Source organism: Panicum virgatum, chromosome 6N, assembly GCF_016808335.1.
Source record: "Panicum virgatum strain AP13 chromosome 6N, P.virgatum_v5, whole genome shotgun sequence".
Lineage (NCBI taxonomy): Eukaryota > Viridiplantae > Streptophyta > Magnoliopsida > Poales > Poaceae > Panicum > Panicum virgatum.
In genome coordinates this window covers 1-20,459 of record NC_053150.1, presented here as the reverse complement: position 1 = coordinate 20,459, position 20,459 = coordinate 1, and the positions used below count along the sequence as shown (strand labels likewise).

Genomic DNA, 20,459 nt, shown 5'->3' with positions numbered 1-20,459 from the left:
CACAGAATTATTGGGGAGAATTTATAAAATGGTGCATGTATGTCTTCCATCTGTGTGGAAATTCTTATTTTGTGTCTACCGTCTTTAATTTCCACAGCTACGGGTTATTATTATTTTTTGACTAATAGAGGCGTGGGCATAAACCTATTTATTTGCAGCTACCGTGTCTTTGGCTCGTCGTTATTAGGTCGCTAGAAATATACTATATTGCATTGTCTAGCTACTAGAGCTAACCTGCCACAGAAAATAGATTAATTCCAGAGACGAGAGGCCTTAACAATAGGTTGCTAGAGGTACCTACGGTGGGTGACTAGCTAGCTAGATGCTTCGCCCTTAAGGACCCAATTGTTCTAAGAAATAATAGAAAATAATCTTCACCCAAATTAAATCGCACGCTATTTGTCTATTATTAATTGAAAATATGTGTGCGCCGTGCAGTCTCCGAGGATCAAATTCGTAACCTCATGCCTCGTATAACCTCTATGTCACCACCATACTACATAGCCGCTTCTACTAGATAGATAAAAGATGTTTCCATTGCCTATTCAATTTGCCATACTTTGTGTTGAATATTTAGAGGAAAAAATCTAAATTACTCCCTGCACATAACCCCCTAAAGTATTTTTTGGTTCACTTTCCCCTCCAACAATTTAGGTGGTCCAAATCTACCCCCTTAATAAGATTTGTCTTTTTTGTTTATCTACATATATCAAGTTGAATTTGAAGTTCATATTTTGTGGAGTGATAGAGGACATCATAACTCATGTTAAAAATACTTTAAGAATTTTCATCATTATTTTATGTACAATATTATATCAATAAGGTTACTTTCTTATCGGCCCTATAAAAATAAATATGAATATATTTTTCTAGGCTATGTTATGATGTTATCTATCAACTCACAAATTTTGAACTTAAAAACTCAACATTTACATGGAGAAACACAAAAGAAAAGAATTTGTTAAGAGGTAAATGAACCAATTGAAATAGGTGGAGGGGTAAATCGAACAAAAAAAATACTTTAGGGGTCTATCTAGACATCCTCTATAGGTGGAGGGAGTAATCAGGATTTTTTCCAATACTTAGGCCAGAAGAATGGACGCTGGAACGTTTAGGCTTTTGGTTGCAAAAAAAAAATTGACTGGTCTGGGGTCTGGAGTCTGGACGGAGCGGCAAAGGCATTCGCTAATTAATAACGTATTATAACATTTGGCCGCTGAATAGTCTGAAATGGATAAAGTTTCCAACTAAACATACATTTATATTTAGGTGCATGTGGTTACCGCAATAATCTGAATTAGAAGTGGATCACAACAAAGAAAGGTACACAAATCATAGATCATTCCTTGTCCCGGAGCTGGGAGCCAACTGATGGCAAGGCAAGTGCGTGCGTGCTCGATCGGAGGCTTGCTTGCCCATACTAGCTTTTTTCCAAAATGGATGATGATCCATGCAACACTAGCTAATAACGACAATATATTTATATAGATTTAGGGGGTTATTTTATTTCATTTTTAATAATGGCATGGTGGGTAATTTTATATAAATTTAAGGGTTATTTTATTTCATCTTTAATAATGGGTAATTTTTTAGAAAATATAGTAGATCTAACGGCTATTATTATTAGAGTTACATGATGGACGACCGGATGTTTCTGATTTTTGTGAGAATTGTTAGGATCTATTTTTTTTCTTAGCGCATCTAGTGAGGATTAACGTGGAGGCTTCAAAAAGAGTCTCCCATTAGTAATATTAAGATTAAGATTTGGTTTTTCTTTAATTTTGGTTGTGGTTGATACGTTCTTGTGACTAGCTATGATGGTTTTTTATGTCCGGGGAATGGCTACAAAGTTTTATATCACCTTTTTGTATATAACAACTTCATGTTATGGTTGTCATATATATGTGATGCCGGTTGTTTTCGGATGTCCAAAAGATTTATTCAGTCTTAGTAGAATATATATATGTTATGTGTTGATAAGTGCTCAAGAAACCTGTCGATGGATACATATAAGAGCACGGATATATATGGAAAGCACACGGCCATGAAAGCGGCGAAAACTAGTACTGTACACACAATAATTATAATTATTAAGGGAAATCAACACATACAGGGCATGCCATACGTAGGTATATGTGGCAGCAGTCACAAAGCACGCATACATGGTGTCTGTCAACTTGATGTTGGCACTCACACAGATTATTCCAATACTCGACTCTCAGAGAATAGGCATCACCCAACCTGATGGAGTCGCGCTCACACTGATGAGACACAGGAGGATATATATAGCAATGGGCTGTCATTCGGTCCATAAAGAATGACAGTAATCATTCCAGGTCATCGGCTTGGAATAACTTAACGGTGCACTTAGTATCCGGCCTGGTCCCTGTCATGCTCGCGCATATACATACGACCATGAATGAGATCACCGCTGTTGATGGATCACTGGGCGCCGCGCTTTCCCGTCCCGCGGGGGGCGCTGTTTGATGTGCAGTCCTAGGGGGGGGGGGGCTGACAATCTTTTCCACCAGCACGATCTGCTTGCATCCAGCTGATAACTCCAACTCAGTCGGCAGTTTAGACCTGCTTGCATATAGTTACATGCATACATACATTATACTCTCTTCGTTCTTTTTTTATTTATCGTATGTTAGTTCAAAATAAACTAACCGACTACAAATATTCGAGAACAAAGATAGTACTAGTAAATAATAAATAATTTACGTCATCTGATGATATAGATGTAGTAGATTATATATATTTTTTCAATCAATCTTAAATACTGTATATAGCTAGAATATCACTAACTACTTACTACAGGTACGTACCTTTCTGTCGTGATTGCTCCTGCTGCACACCCGACGATTAGTGTGTCGAGGTCCTTAATTTGCTGCATAGCGAACTTCAGAGTGTGCTGGATGCTCGTTCCTTCATACATCTCGCCGGCAATGTTCTGTGCTCAAAGCAGTACACACACACACACACATATAAGTATCTGCACAAATTATGATACACATACACTACCTTCGTCTCGAAATAGCTAGCTATTCTAGCTTGTTGTAAGCCAAACTATTCATTACATTCATATATAAACAAACATCAATTAAATGGTTTATTAACTCAATTAGCTACAACGAAGCTGCTTGAGGTGTACTCCAGTTATTATGGAGACACAGAAAATAGCTAGTCCGTGCGTGCTGCATATTTGTAAATTAAAATTTGCGTACTTTTTTAAAGTCTCCAAACAAAACATCAAAACGTTGTCTCGCTTGCTGGCCGCCTGGGAGGAACCTGGGGAAGAACATGTCCACAATCTCTTGCCAGTTAGAAAGTCGTGTGATTGAGACTCCTGTACCAAAAGTATATAGTGGGATATATAAGAAATGTTATATAAGTAGTTTATCGAGCTATAAATAATGGGCACGGTACGTAATTAATGGAGTATAATGTGTACATATATTATTGTTAGTCCCCAATGCAAGAGAGATGACATTGGTTGCTTGATATATGTTATATATAGTATAATGGTTTCTATTGTTATTGAAGTGGTCCTATTTAGATCAGTACTCTAGATAGATCCTAGCTGGGTAGCTCTACGTTAGATCTGGAGTTTCTAGCTAGTTCAAAATTACAAAGTGATATTAGCTCTGGGTTCTAATGAATTAAACTCCACGAATGTAATTTGTGAAGCTGGCGGCCACAGATATATAATAAGAGAGAGAGAGAGAGATGATGCAAAATATATTAGCTCTGGGTTCTAATTAATTAAACTCCACGAATGTAATTTGTGAATCCGGCGGCCACAGATAATAAGAGAGAGAGAGAGAGAGATGATGCAAAATATATAAGAGGCAATTAACTGATTAAAAAGAGGGGGATTGGAATACATATCATCATGATGCGTGCATGGTACCACACCTGTTAATGGCTGCCGTATCACCGGAGCTTGGGCGACATCCGCTTTTTTGATGAGAATAACGCAGAGCTTAGGCCGTGGTGATTTGGTAACAAATTCCTTTCTTGCCCACCTCAGTGCTGTGAAGCCATCCTTTAAGAAGTCGTCAAAAATGACCACCCCTACAGTATTAGTCGCCATCGATCGATCGATGTGATGAACGGAAGGCGAGGAACTGCGACGACCAGAGCAGCGTGGTAGCTATCTGTATATATAGACAAATAGTAGTGAGCATTATTCATCGATCCAACTCTTCAGCATGCATGCATGATATATAGCTAATTAATTACTAATTCAGTAGATAGTGTCGGTCGCTAGCATTTAGTCGTCAGTGCATAGCTATCTAGCTACTGTGTTTTGGATCCTTAATTAGGCATTTTCCCCTTCAATAATGGTGCTTTGGATGGGATGGCTTTTCGATCGCTAGCTCTACACAGAATTATTGGGGAGAATTTATAAAATGGTGCATGTATGTCTTCCATCTGTGTGGAAATTCTTATTTTGTGTCTACCGTCTTTAATTTCCACAGCTACGGGTTATTATTATTTTTTGACTAATAGAGGCGTGGGCATAAACCTATTTATTTGCAGCTATGGGGGGCCATGGCCACGGACGAAGAACTCCGCGGACATCTCTGTACAGACAAGGACAGGAGAACTTGGAGCTGGATGGTGGCTGAGGAAGATGGTGAGGAGCTCACCGTGGTGAGCTCGGCTCGTCGCGGAAGCACTCCCGGTGCAAGTTCGTGTGCGTGTGTGCTCTATGCCAGTGAGGTGCTCGCGGCGGACGGCGTCCAGTAGAACCGGCCGCTATCCGAGATGACGAGAGTGGAGTGCGTGTGTGCGTGTGGAGGTGCTCTCTACTCGGTTGTTCAAGCGCAGGCGGCGGAGTTGGCGCACAACGGACGCTCCGGCTTGCCGGGGCTCCCGGTGCGAAGGTGGTGTGTGTGCGTGCATGGTGTGCTCAGTGCGTGCGTGGTGAGGCAGCGAGGCTCGCCAGTGGTGTGCAGACCTCGAGGTAGAGCCGGTGAGGGGCCGAGGTGCCGGAAATCTGCGCAGCTCGCGTGCTTGCCTGTCAGAGCAAGATGACAGGCGGACCCCACGCGCAGGGACAGAGGGGATGGATTTTTTTTGTTTTTAAATTTTGATTTCGGAATTTGGTTTGGAATTTAAATAAGAAAATTGGTGGGGGAAAAATTGCTGGGATTTATTTAGAGGTACTTTAGTAGAAAATTTTGAGAGATTTTGTTAAGCTCAAAAATGCACACTCAAACAAACATTTTTTTAAAAAAATAAATAAATTTTGAATTAGAAGGAGATTTAGAGAAAAATTATTAGGGTCGATTTTTGGGGGTCACACTACAGCGGTCACAAGATCAGCCTCATATGGCGCGCTAGAGCAGAGAACAAATGCAAATTTTTTGCTTGGGGGCTCATCTATAATAAGCTCCTCACGGTAGACAACCTCGCACACCGTGGCTGCCCACACCATCCCGCTTGCACCCTTTGCAATGGACCATTAGAGTCAGGACTCCATTTGTGCCTTACCTGCCCCTTGGCTCAGGAAGTCTGGAGTAGAGTTCTAACCTGGGAGAACTTTCCCCTGCCACAGCAGGCTGACCTGAATAGCATCTCCAGCATTAGGGAGTGGTGGGAGAAGACGGAAACTATCTTCCCGACGGATCGCACGAGGGCGTTCAACAGCGTTGTCATCTACACCATGTGGAACCTTTGGAGAGCGCAATCGAAGAATCTTCGAACATTGCTCGTTGTCACCGATCCAGGTCGCAGAGAGAGTGAGGGAATGTGTTTCGCTATATAGCAGTGCATCCATCCGCCTAGGCTTGAATTAGGGCTGCCTGTCTTGTTTGTTCCTTCTTGGGTGCCCGGTCTTTTGGCCTGAGGACCACCGGCCCTGTGTACTCTAACTCTTTTCCCTCACTTAATTGAAAGGCACGCCACTTCGTTCAAATAAAAAAAAGCTAGACAAGCCAAGAAACGACCAAGAATGGGAAGTGGATCATAAAAGCAGGTCCCAAGGATGTTGGGGGTGGAAAGAGGACTGGCTGAGTTCACCAAAGGAAGATGCTAGGATGGGTCGATCAGTGGAGCGTGATCAGGTGAATACGGTCCCGAGAGATTCTACATCAAGACTTTTGGTCAAGAGGGGTTGTAAAGCAAGGGAAAATCGACTGAGAAGGCCATCTATCGACTAGAAAGTTTTCATCGGCTTAAACTGCAATGAATAGTCAACAGCTTCAGTCTTGGTTATCAAGGCGGTAAGACGTACAATTGCTACGGCACATCCAAATGATTGTGGACTATCCATTTTGGTAGATCTAGGATGAATAAAGTGAGGTATTACCTCATAGGAAGTAATAGATCAAAATAAGAAAAAGATTATTTATTCATCTATTAAATTTCGAAAATAAAAAAATTAAATATGGATAATGTTTTGAAAGGAATCTAACTAACGTTATCCCTATTGAGCTTTGCAACATACCATTTCTCAATAAGAGATTTTTACGGTGCTTGGAAGGCTATCGTTAATTTCAAGCACCATAAAATACCTCATAAGATAAACTCCAACTAATGTTAATAAGTCTAGTTAGATCTATATTAATCAAAATACATTAATTTTCATAACATAATACAAATCTTGTATATAAATAACTTATAGAATATGATAGGATCCTGATATACGATTCTACAGTATGATATTGTCGCACAAAGAACGATACTACATACCTGATATCCTAATTCTAACAACCTTGCTTCTAGCGCAACTCGACGCAAATGTGCCTCAAAATTCTGGTATTTTCTCTAGCCGGTCTTTTCTACGAACTGATGACACGGTCGGTTCCTTTTTCCCAATTTAACCTGTGGTGTGGTCCGGTTTTTTTATTATGGTGTATAGTTTGTATAGACACTTTGGCAACCGATAGCACATACTCAACGCTACGACGATGCAATCAATTTTAGCTATATGCCTAAGTCCATTACGCCATCTATTTTTTTATCTGTTGCAATGCAGTAGTCGATACAATATAACAGTTTCTACCATGGTTAGAATTTCTAACCATGAGCACTGAACCATCATCCATAAAAATTGATTCACAGGGATAGGTGATAAGATGGCCAGCCTCTAGAAATGTATTTAACCATAAGTTGTGATTCCCATGTGCTGAGGATCCATCAGACCATAAAACACTAACGGGAGTTCTGGTAGGTCCCACTACCTTTATGAATAATCCCTAGAGCACATATATAGTATCCTGCTGTTGATTCACAGGCCTGCTGTTGATCTCTGGTGCTCCAAATTCGCCATGTAATAGTGTTGTCTACCCGCTGTCTTACTCTGTACCCAGTTGATCTGAACAATGTAGTCACTACGACCACCGAACTCTCTGTACCAAGCACCGGCTTGCCCGGCATCAATTGGTAATTGATTCAGGTGGGGACTCTCGCCCCCCCGGTGTGCTTTCAAAAAAAAAATAGTATCCTGCTAAAGTTTTCCTAGCAAGTGATTGCAGAACACTCCCCCTCTCTCATGCCTTGTGCTAATTAAGCCATAATCAAACTGAATCTGAATTAAACATGCATTGCTGAGTGTTTTCACTCACCCCGTGCTTATTTGGTTTCTATAAGGTATGCATTTAAATAAGGAGTAGACACATATAATTGGTAAAACTAGTCTATCAACCCGTGCTCTCGCATGGGTTAGAGTTTTAGGGGATATAGGTTTAATCTAGTAATATTAGAGGTGATTATTTTAATTTATCTTTCATAATGGTATTGCGGATAATGTGTATGCAAATTTAGGATTTATTTTAGTTTACCTTTCATGATGGCATATTGGGTAATTTATGTGCAGATTTAGTGCTTATTTTAATTCATCTTTTATAAGGGCACTATGATTAATTTATATGCAAATTTAGGGGGTTATTTAATTTATATTTTATAATGGCATTTTGCGTAATTTATATGCAAATTTATGAGGTTATTTTAATTCTATTTCATAATGGCATGGTGGGTAACTTTTTATATAGATTTAGGGCGTTATTTTATTTCATTTTTAATAATGGCATGGTGGGTAATTTTATATAAATTTAAGGGTTATTTTATTTCATCTTTAATAATGGGGTAATTTTTTAGAAAATATAGCAGATCTAACGGCTACTATTATTAGAGTTACATAATGGACGGCCGGATGTTTCTGATTTTTGTGAGAATTGTTAGGATCTATTTTTTTCTTAGCGCGTCTAGTGAGGATTAACGTGGAGGCTTCAAAAAAGAGTCTCCCATTAGTAATATTAAGATTAAGATTTGGTTTTTCTTTAATTATGGTTGTGGTTGATACATTCTTGTGACTAGCTATGATGGTTTGTTATGTCTGGGGAATGCTTACAAAGTATTATATCACCTTTTTGTATATAACAACTTCATGTTATGGTTGTTTTCGGATGTCCAAAAGATTTATTCAGTCTTAGTAGAATATATATATGTTATGTGTTGATAAGTTCTCAAGAAACCTGTCGTTGGATACATATAAGAGCACGGATATATATGGAAAGCACACGGCCACGAAAGCGGCGAAAACTAGTAGTGTACACACAATAATTATAATTATAAAGGGAAATCAACACATACAGGACATGCCATACGTAGGTATATGTGGCAGCAGTCACAAAGCACGCATACATGGTGTCTGTCAACTTGATGTTGGCACTCACACAGATTATTCCAATACTCGACTCTCAGAGAATAGGCATCACCCAACCTGATGTTGTCGCGCTCACACTGATGAGACACAGGAGGATATATATATAGCAATGGGCTGTCATTCGGTCCATAAAGAATGACAGTAATCATTCCAGCTCATCAGCTTGGAATAACTTAACGGTGCACGTAGTAGCCGGCCCTGTCTCTGTCGTGCTCGCGCATATACGTACGACCATGAATGAGATCACCGGTGGTGATGGATCACTGGGCGCCGCCCTTTCCCGTCCCGCGGGGGGCGCTGTTTGAGGGGCGGCTGACAATCTTTTCCACCAGCACGATCTGCTTGCATATATAGTTGCATGCATACATACATTATACTCTCTTCGTTCTTTTTTTATTTATCGTATGTTAGTTCAAAATAAACTAACCGACTACAAATATTCGAGAACAAAGATAGTACTAGTAAATAATAAATATTTTACATCATCTGATGATATAGATGTAGTAGATTATATATATTTTTTCAATCAATCTTAAATATTGTATATAGCTAGAATATCACTAACTACTTACTACAGGTACGTACCATTCTGTCGTGATTGCTCCTGCTGCACACCCGACGATTAGCGTGTCGAGGCCTTTAATTTGCTGCATAGCGGACTTCAGAGTGTCCTGGATGCTCGGTCCTTAATACATCTCGCCGACAATGTTCTGTGCTCAAAGCAGTACACACACACACACACACACACACACACACACACACACACACACACACACACATAAGTATCTGCAAAAATTATGATACACATACACTACCTTCGTCTCAAAATAGCTAGCTATAATTATTCTAGCTTGTTGTAAGCCAAACTATTCATTACATTCATATATAAACAAACATCAATTAAATGGTTTATTAACTCAATTAGCTACAACGAAGCTGCTTGAGGTGTACTCCAGTTATTATGGAGACACAGAAAATAGCTAGTCCATGCGTGCTGCATATTTGGAAATTAAAATTTGCGTACTTTCTCAAAGTCTCCCGCCAATTCTTCAAAACGTTCTTGTGCTTGATGGCCGTCTTGGAGGCCATTGGGGAAGAACTTGCCCAAAATCTTGGGCCACTTATCAAGTGATTGTCGTCTGCTTGAGTCTCCTGTACCAAATGTATATAGTGGGATATATAAGAAATGGTATATAAGCAGTTTATCCAGCTATAAATAATGGGCACGGTACGTAATTAATGGAGTATAATGTGTACATATATTATTGTTAGTCCCCAATGCAAGAGAGAGGACATTGGTTGCTTGATATATGTTATATATAGTATAATGGTTTCTATTGTTATTGAAGTGGTCCTATTTAGATCAGTACTCTAGATAGATCCTAGCTGGGTAGCTCTACGTTAGATCTGGAGTTTCTAGCTAGTTCAAAATTACGAAAGTGATATTAGCTCTGGGTTCTAATGAATTAAACTCCACGAATGTAATTTGTGAAGCTGGCGGCCACAGATATATAATAAGAGAGAGAGAGAGAGATGATGCAAAATATATTAGCTCTGGGTTCTAATTAATTAAACTCCACGAATGTAATTTGTGAATCCGGCGGCCACAGATAATAAGAGAGAGAGAGAGAGATGATGCAAAATATATAAGAGGCAATTAACTGATTAAAAAGAGGGGGATTGGAATACATATCATCATGATGCGTGCATGGTACCACACCTGTTAATGGCTGCCGTATCACCGGAGCTTGGGCGACATCCGCTTTTTTGATGAGAATAACGCAGAGCTTAGGCCGTGGTGATTTGGTAACAAATTCCTTTCTTGCCCACCTCAGTGCTGTGAAACCATCCTTTAAGAAGTCGTCAAAAATGACCACCCCTACAGTATTAGTCGCCATCGATCGATCGATGTGATGAACGGAAGGCGAGGAACTGCGACGACCAGAGCAGCGTGGTAGCTATCTGTATATATAGACAAATAGTAGTGAGCATTATTCATCGATCCAACTCTTCAGCATGCATGCATGATATATAGCTAATTAATTACTAATTCAGTAGATAGTGTCGGTCGCTAGCATTTAGTCGTCAGTGCATAGCTATCTAGCTACTGTGTTTTGGATCCTTAATTAGGCATTTTCCCCTTCAATAATGGTGCTTTGGATGGGATGGCTTTTCGATCGCTAGCTCTACACAGAATTATTGGGGAGAATTTATAAAATGGTGCATGTATGTCTTCCATCTGTGTGGAAATTCTTATTTTGTGTCTACCGTCTTTAATTTCCACAGCTACGGGTTATTATTATTTTTTGACTAATAGAGGCGTGGGCATAAACCTATTTATTTGCAGCTACCGTGTCTTTGGCTCGTCGTTATTAGGTCGCTAGAAATATACTATATTGCATTGTCTAGCTACTAGAGCTAACCTGCCACAGAAAATAGATTAATTCCAGAGACGAGAGGCCTTAACAATAGGTTGCTAGAGGTACCTACGGTGGGTGACTAGCTAGCTAGATGCTTCGCCCTTAAGGACCCAATTGTTCTAAGAAATAATAGAAAATAATCTTCACCCAAATTAAATCGCACGCTATTTGTCTATTATTAATTGAAAATATGTGTGCGCCGTGCAGTCTCCGAGGATCAAATTCGTAACCTCATGCCTCGTATAACCTCTATGTCACCACCATACTACATAGCCGCTTCTACTAGATAGATAAAAGATGTTTCCATTGCCTATTCAATTTGCCATACTTTGTGTTGAATATTTAGAGGAAAAAATCTAAATTACTCCCTGCACATAACCCCCTAAAGTATTTTTTGGTTCACTTTCCCCTCCAACAATTTAGGTGGTCCAAATCTACCCCCTTAATAAGATTTGTCTTTTTTGTTTATCTACATATATCAAGTTGAATTTGAAGTTCATATTTTGTGGAGTGATAGAGGACATCATAACTCATGTTAAAAATACTTTAAGAATTTTCATCATTATTTTATGTACAATATTATATCAATAAGGTTACTTTCTTATCGGCCCTATAAAAATAAATATGAATATATTTTTCTAGGCTATGTTATGATGTTATCTATCAACTCACAAATTTTGAACTTAAAAACTCAACATTTACATGGAGAAACACAAAAGAAAAGAATTTGTTAAGAGGTAAATGAACCAATTGAAATAGGTGGAGGGGTAAATCGAACAAAAAAAATACTTTAGGGGTCTATCTAGACATCCTCTATAGGTGGAGGGAGTAATCAGGATTTTTTCCAATACTTAGGCCAGAAGAATGGACGCTGGAACGTTTAGGCTTTTGGTTGCAAAAAAAAAATTGACTGGTCTGGGGTCTGGAGTCTGGACGGAGCGGCAAAGGCATTCGCTAATTAATAACGTATTATAACATTTGGCCGCTGAATAGTCTGAAATGGATAAAGTTTCCAACTAAACATACATTTATATTTAGGTGCATGTGGTTACCGCAATAATCTGAATTAGAAGTGGATCACAACAAAGAAAGGTACACAAATCATAGATCATTCCTTGTCCCGGAGCTGGGAGCCAACTGATGGCAAGGCAAGTGCGTGCGTGCTCGATCGGAGGCTTGCTTGCCCATACTAGCTTTTTTCCAAAATGGATGATGATCCATGCAACACTAGCTAATAACGACAATATATTTATATAGATTTAGGGGGTTATTTTATTTCATTTTTAATAATGGCATGGTGGGTAATTTTATATAAATTTAAGGGTTATTTTATTTCATCTTTAATAATGGGTAATTTTTTAGAAAATATAGTAGATCTAACGGCTATTATTATTAGAGTTACATGATGGACGACCGGATGTTTCTGATTTTTGTGAGAATTGTTAGGATCTATTTTTTTTCTTAGCGCATCTAGTGAGGATTAACGTGGAGGCTTCAAAAAGAGTCTCCCATTAGTAATATTAAGATTAAGATTTGGTTTTTCTTTAATTTTGGTTGTGGTTGATACGTTCTTGTGACTAGCTATGATGGTTTTTTATGTCCGGGGAATGGCTACAAAGTTTTATATCACCTTTTTGTATATAACAACTTCATGTTATGGTTGTCATATATATGTGATGCCGGTTGTTTTCGGATGTCCAAAAGATTTATTCAGTCTTAGTAGAATATATATATGTTATGTGTTGATAAGTGCTCAAGAAACCTGTCGATGGATACATATAAGAGCACGGATATATATGGAAAGCACACGGCCATGAAAGCGGCGAAAACTAGTACTGTACACACAATAATTATAATTATTAAGGGAAATCAACACATACAGGGCATGCCATACGTAGGTATATGTGGCAGCAGTCACAAAGCACGCATACATGGTGTCTGTCAACTTGATGTTGGCACTCACACAGATTATTCCAATACTCGACTCTCAGAGAATAGGCATCACCCAACCTGATGGAGTCGCGCTCACACTGATGAGACACAGGAGGATATATATATAGCAATGGGCTGTCATTCGGTCCATAAAGAATGACAGTAATCATTCCAGGTCATCGGCTTGGAATAACTTAACGGTGCACTTAGTATCCGGCCTGGTCCCTGTCATGCTCGCGCATATACATACGACCATGAATGAGATCACCGCTGTTGATGGATCACTGGGCGCCGCGCTTTCCCGTCCCGCGGGGGGCGCTGTTTGATGTGCAGTCCTAGGGGGGGGGGGGGGGCTGACAATCTTTTCCACCAGCACGATCTGCTTGCATCCAGCTGATAACTCCAACTCAGTCGGCAGTTTAGACCTGCTTGCATATATAGTTGCATGCATACATACATTATACTCTCTTCGTTCTTTTTTTATTTATCGTATGTTAGTTCAAAATAAACTAACCGACTACAAATATTCGAGAACAAAGATAGTACTAGTAAATAATAAATAATTTACGTCATCTGATGATATAGATGTAGTAGATTATATATATTTTTTCAATCAATCTTAAATACTGTATATAGCTAGAATATCACTAACTACTTACTACAGGTACGTACCTTTCTGTCGTGATTGCTCCTGCTGCACACCCGACGATTAGTGTGTCGAGGTCCTTAATTTGCTGCATAGCGAACTTCAGAGTGTGCTGGATGCTCGTTCCTTCATACATCTCGCCGGCAATGTTCTGTGCTCAAAGCAGTACACACACACACACACATATAAGTATCTGCACAAATTATGATACACATACACTACCTTCGTCTCGAAATAGCTAGCTATTCTAGCTTGTTGTAAGCCAAACTATTCATTACATTCATATATAAACAAACATCAATTAAATGGTTTATTAACTCAATTAGCTACAACGAAGCTGCTTGAGGTGTACTCCAGTTATTATGGAGACACAGAAAATAGCTAGTCCGTGCGTGCTGCATATTTGTAAATTAAAATTTGCGTACTTTTTTAAAGTCTCCAAACAAAACATCAAAACGTTGTCTCGCTTGCTGGCCGCCTGGGAGGAACCTGGGGAAGAACATGTCCACAATCTCTTGCCAGTTAGAAAGTCGTGCGATTGAGACTCCTGTACCAAAAGTATATAGTGGGATATATAAGAAATGTTATATAAGCAGTTTATCGAGCTATAAATAATGGGCACGGTACGTAATTAATGGAGTATAATGTGTACATATATTATTGTTAGTCCCCAATGCAAGAGAGATGACATTGGTTGCTTGATATATGTTATATATAGTATAATGGTTTCTATTGTTATTGAAGTGGTCCTATTTAGATCAGTACTCTAGATAGATCCTAGCTGGGTAGCCTACGTTAGATCTGGAGTTTCAAGCTAGTTCAAAATTACAAAATGATATTAGCTCTGGGTTCTAATGAATTAAACTCCACGAATGTAATTTGTGAATCCGGCGGCCACAGATAATAAGAGAGAGAGAGATGATGCAAAATATATAAGAGGCAATTAACTGATTAAAAAGAGGGGGATTGGAATACATATCATCATGATGCGTGCATGGTACCACACCTGTTAATGGCTGCCGTATCACCGGAGCTTGGGCGACATCCGCTTTTTTGATGAGAATAACGTGGAGCTTAAGCTGTGGTGATTTGGTAACAAATTCCTTTTTTGCCCACTTCAGTGCTGTGAAGCCATCCTTTAAGAAGTCGTCAAAAATGCCCACCCATACAGTATTAGTCGCCATCGATCTTTCAATGTGATGAACAGAAGGCGAGGAACTGCGACGACCAGAGCAGCGTGGTAGCTATCTGTATATATAGACAAATAGTAGTGAGCATTATTCATCGATCCAACTCTTCAGCGTGCATGCATGATATATAGATAATTAATTACTAATTCAGTAGATAGTGTCGGTCACTAGCATTTAGTCGTCAGTGCATAGCTAGCTAGCTACTGTGTTTTGGATGCTTAATTAGGCATTTTCCCCTTCAATAATGGTGCTTTGGATGGGATGGCTTTTCGATCGCTAGCCCTACACAGAATTATTGGGGAGAATTTATAAAATGGTGCATCTATGTCTTCCATCTGCGTGGAAATTCTTATTTTGTGTCTACCGTCTTTAATTTCCACTGCTACGGGTTATTATTATTTTTTGACTACTAGAGGCGTGGGCATAAACCTATTTATTTGCAGCTACCGTGTCATTGGCTCGTCGTTATTAGGTCGCTAGAAATATACTATATTGCATTGTCCAGCTACTAGAGCTAACCTGCCACAGAAAATAGATTAATTCCAGAGAGGAGAGGCCTTAACAATAGGTTGTTAGAGGTACCTACATACGGTGGGTGACTGGCTAGCTAGATGCTTCGCCCTTAAGGACCCAATTGTTCTAACAAATAATAGAAAATAATCTTCACCCAAATTAAATCGCGCGATATTTGTCTATTATTAATTCAAAATATGTGTGCGCCGTGCAGTCTCCGAGGATCAAATTCGTAACCTCATGCCTCGTATAACCTCTATATCACCACCATACTACATAGCCGCTTCTACTAGATAGATAAAAGATGTTTCCATTGCCTATTCAATTTGCCAAACTTTGTGTTGAATATTTAGAGGAAAAAGTCTAAATTACTCCATGCACAAAATCCCCTAAAGTATTTTTTTGGTTCATTTTACCCCTCCAACAATTTAGGTGGTCCAAATCTACCCCCTTAATAAGATTTGTCTTTTTTGTTTATCTACATATATCAAGTTGAATTTGAAGTTCATATTTTGTGGAGTGATAGAGGACATCATAACTCATGTTAAAAATACTTTAAGAATTTTCATCATTATTTTATGTACAATATTATATCAATAAGGTTACTTTCTTATCGGCCCTATAAAAATAAATATGAATATATTTTTCTAGGCTACGTTATGATGTTATCTATCAACTCACAAATTTTGAACTTAAAAACTCAACATTTACATGGAGAAACAAAAAAGAAAAGAATTTGTTAAGAGGTAAATGAACCAATTGAAATAGGTGGAGGGGTAAATCGAACAAAAAAAATTACTTTAGGGGTCTATCTAGACATCCTCTATAGGTGGAGGGAGTAATCAGGATTTTTTCCAATACTTAGGCCAGAAGAATGGACGCTGGAACGTTTAGGCTTTTGGTTGCAAAAAAAAAATTGACTGGTCTGGGGTCTGGAGTCTGGACGGAGCGGCAAAGGCATTCGCTAATTAATAACGTATTATAACATTTGGCCGCTGAATAGTCTGAAATGGATAAAGTTTCCAACTAAACATACATTTATATTTAGGTGCATGTGGTTACCGCAATAATCTGAATTAGAAGTGGATCACAACAAAGAAAGGTACACAAATCATAGATCATTCCTTGTCCCGGAGCTGGGAGCCAACTGATGGCAAGGCAAGTGCGTGCGTGCTCGATCGGAGGCTTGCTTGCCCATACTGCTTTTTTCCAAAGTGGATGACGATCCATGCAACACTAGCTAATAACGACAATATGTGTGGAGCACGCACTAATAATCATGCATATGGGCAAATAAACCACGTTTTATTATGGTGATCTCCGATCCGAATGAATAATAATAAAAGACGTACGGCTTGGCGTGCAACAGCAAAAGCTCTTGAAATAATCTTCACCATATATGCATTTACATGCTGATGAAACTGACCTAGCTACCTAGGCTGAATTAAAGGTGTGCTCGCTCATCTGCTGACGCCCGATGAATCACCATCTCGATCATGCATGATCCTTGATGCATGAATGCTCCCTCTAGTCTTCTGCCAACATCAGGCTTCCCTCGATCGACGTCCCTCCTCTTGGTCATCATCGTTCGGCAATGTAATACTAGATTTGTACTCCCTCCGTTCACAAATGTTTGTCGCCGGCTAATTCAAAAATGAACTAACCGGCCACAAACATAAAAAAACGGAGGTAGTAGTTTTCTGTAGTATATGTTGTTACTGCTGCCGCTGACTATCTTACTATTACTAATTGGAGGCTCTTTTTGGAGCCTCCACGTTAATCCTCACGAGATGCGCTGAGAAAAAAGATAAAATCTTAGAAATTCTCACAATAATCAGAAACATCCAACCATCAATTGGCAAATTAGAATATTAATAGCTATTAGATCTGTTTTCTAAGTAATTACCCACCTCTGCTATTATGAAAGGTCTTGAGTTCAACTCTCAACGAAAGCATTTTTTTCTTTTTTGGCAGATTTTCCAATTTTCAAATTTACGCTTGGTTTTTTGTCGTCTTTTTTTTTCCATTTACAAGATTATCCTACTAAACGCTCCAACATATTCATTATAGTTTTTTATTGAAGACTCCTTTTGGTGTGCTCAGTGCGAGCATGTGGGTGAGGCAGCGAGGCTCGCCAGTGGTGTGCCTTTTATAGGCACGGTGAGACGGAGGAATAGGGCGGCCAGGGGAAAGCTGCGTGCAGGTGAGCAGACCTCGAGGTAGAGCCGGTGAGGGGCCGAGGTGCCGGGAATCTGCGCTGTTCGCGTGCTTGCCTGTCAGAGCAAGATGACAGGCGGACCCCACGCGCAGGGACAGAGGGGATGGATTTTTTTTGTTTTTAAATTTTGATTTCGGAATTTGGTTTGGAATTTAAATAAGAAAATTGGTGGGAAAAAATTGCAGGGATTTATTTAGAGGTACTTTAGTAGAAAATTTTGAGAGATTTTGTTAAGCTCAAAAATGCACACTCAAACAAATATATTTTTTTTAAAAAAAAATAAATTTTGAATTAGAAGGAGATTTAGAGAAAAATTATTAGGGTCGATTTTTGGGGGTCACACGACAGCAGTCACAAGATCAACCTCATATGGCGGGCTAGAGCAGAGAACAAATGCAATTTTTTTGTTTGGGTGCTCATCTATAATAAGCTCCTCACGGTAGACAACCTCGCACACCGTGGCTGCCCACACCATCCCGCTTGCACCCTTTGCAATGGACCATTAGAGTCAGTACTCCATTTGTGCCTTACCTGCCCCTTGGCTCAGGAAGTCTGGAGTAGAGTTCTAACCTGGGAGAACTTTCCCCTGCCACAGCAGGCTGACCAGAATAGCATCTCCAGCATTAGGGAGTGGTGGGAGAAGATGGAAACTCTCTTCCCAAAGGATCACACGAGGGCGTTCAATAGCGTTGTCACTTACACCATGTGGAACCTTTGGAGAGCGCAATCGAAGAATCTTCGAACATTGCTCGTTGTCACCGATCCAGGTCGCAGAGAGAGTGAGGGAATGTGTTTCGCTATATAGCAGTGCGTCCATCCGCCTAGGCTCGAATTAGGGCTGCCTGTCTTGTTTGTTCCTTCTTGGGTGCCCGGTCTTTTGGCCTGAGGGCCACCGGCCCTGTGTACTCAACACTTTTCCCTCACTTAATTGAAAGGCGCGCCACTTCGTTCAAATAAAAAAAAGTTAGACAAGCCAAGAAATGACCAAGAATGGGGTGGAAAGAGGACTGGCTGAGTTCACCAAAGGAAGATGCTAGGATGGGTCGATCAGTGGAGCGTGATCAGGTGAATACGGTCCCGAGAGATTCTACATCAAGACTTTTGGTCAAGAGGGGTTGTAAAGCAAGGGAAAATCGACTGAGAAGGCCATCTATCCACTAGAAAGTTTTCATCGGCTTAAACTGCAATGAATAGTCAACGGCTTCAGTCTTGGTTATCAAGGCGGTAAGACGTACAATTGCTACGGCACATCCAAATAATTGTGGACTGTCCATTTTGGTAGATCTAGGATGAATAAAGTGAGGTATTACCTCATAGGAAGTAATAGATCAAAATAACAAAAAGATTATTTATTCATCTATTGAATTTCAAAAATAAAAAAATTAAATATGGATAATGTTTTGAAAGGAATCTAACTAACGTTATCCCTATTGAGCTTTGCAACATACCATTTCTCAATAAGAGATTTTTACGGTGCTTTGAAGGCTATCATTAATTTCAAGCACCATAAAATACCTCGTAAGATAAACTGCAACTAATGTTAATAAGTCTAGTTAGATCTATATTAATCAAAATACATTAATTTTCATAACATAATACAAATCTTGTATATAAATAACTTATAGAATATGATAGGATCCCGATATACGATTCTACAATATGATATTGTCGCACAAAGAACGATACTACATACTTGATATCCTAATCCTAACAACCTTGCTTCCAGCGCAACTCGACGCAAATGTGCCTCGAAATTCTGGTATTTTCTCTAGCCGGTCTTTTCTACGAACTGATGACACGGTCGGTTCCTTTTTCCCAATTTAACCTGTGGTGTGGTCCGGTTTTTTTATTATGGTTTGTAGTTTGTATAGACACTTTGGCAACCGATAGCACATACTCAACGCTACGACGATGCAATCAATTTTAGCTATATGCCTAAGTCCATTACGCCATCTATTTTTTTATCTGTTGCAATGCAGTAGTCGATACAATATAACAGTTTCTACCATGGTTAGAATTTCTAACCATGAGCACTGAACCATCATCCCTAAAAATTGATTCACAGGGATAGGTGATAAGATGGCCAGCCTCTAGAAATGTATTTAACCATAAGTTGTGATTCCCATGTGCTGAGGATCCATCAGACCATAAAACACTAACGGGAGTTCTGGTAGGTCCCACTACCTTTATGAAGAATCCCTAGAGCACATATATAGTATCCTGCTGTTGATTCACAGGCCTGTTGTTGATCTCTAGTGCTCCAAATTCGCCATGTAATAGTGTTGTCTACCCGCTGTCTTACTCTGTACCCAGTTGATCTGAACAATGTAGTCACTACGACCACCGAACTCTCTGTACCAAGCACCGGCTTGCCCGGCATCAATTGGTAATCGATCCAGGTGGGGACTCTAGTCCCCCCGGTGTGCTTTCAAAAAAAATAGTATCCTGCTAAAGTTTTCCTAGCAAGTGATTGCAGAACACTCCCCCTCTCTCATGCCTTGTGCTAATTAAGCCATAATCAAACTGAATCTGAATTAAACATGCATTGCTGAGTGTTTTCACTCACCCCGTGCTTATTTGGTTTCTATAAGGTATGCATTTAAATAAGGAGTAGACACATATAATTGGTAAAACTAGTCTATCCTGAGGGCTAGGGTTTAGGGTTTAGGGTTTAGGGTTTAGGGTTAGGGTTTAGGGTTTAGGGTTTAGGGTTTAGGGTTTAGGGTTTAGGGTTTAGGGTTTAGGGTTTAGGGTTTCGGGTTTAGGGTTTAGGGTTTAGGGTTTAGGGTTTAGGGTTTAGGGTTTAGGGTTGGGTTTAGGGTTTAGGGTTTGGGTTTTAGGGTTTAGGGTTAGGGTTTAGGGT

The 20,459-nt window shown here is 39.6% G+C and overlaps 1 protein-coding gene and 1 long non-coding RNA gene across 2 annotated transcripts; both read right to left on the bottom strand.

Annotated features, from left to right (window-relative positions):
• Window positions 1-2,064: 2,064 nt before the first annotated feature.
• LOC120680115 lies at window positions 2,065-2,953 on the bottom strand. The gene is made up of 2 exons (XR_005677471.1): window positions 2,829-2,953; window positions 2,065-2,583 (listed from the first exon to the last, which is right to left on the bottom strand). It is a non-coding gene; the product is annotated as an uncharacterized LOC120680115 (long non-coding RNA).
• Window positions 2,954-12,930: 9,977 nt separating this feature from the next.
• Window positions 12,931-14,885, bottom strand: LOC120680101. Its single transcript, XM_039961732.1, has 4 exons — window positions 14,682-14,885; window positions 14,101-14,222; window positions 13,702-13,826; window positions 12,931-13,454 (listed from the first exon to the last, which is right to left on the bottom strand). The coding sequence occupies exons 1-4, from the start codon at window positions 14,857-14,859 to the stop codon at window positions 13,196-13,198; spliced, it is 684 nt and encodes a 227-aa protein (XP_039817666.1). The 5' UTR covers window positions 14,860-14,885; the 3' UTR covers window positions 12,931-13,195.
• Window positions 14,886-20,459: the final 5,574 nt, after the last annotated feature.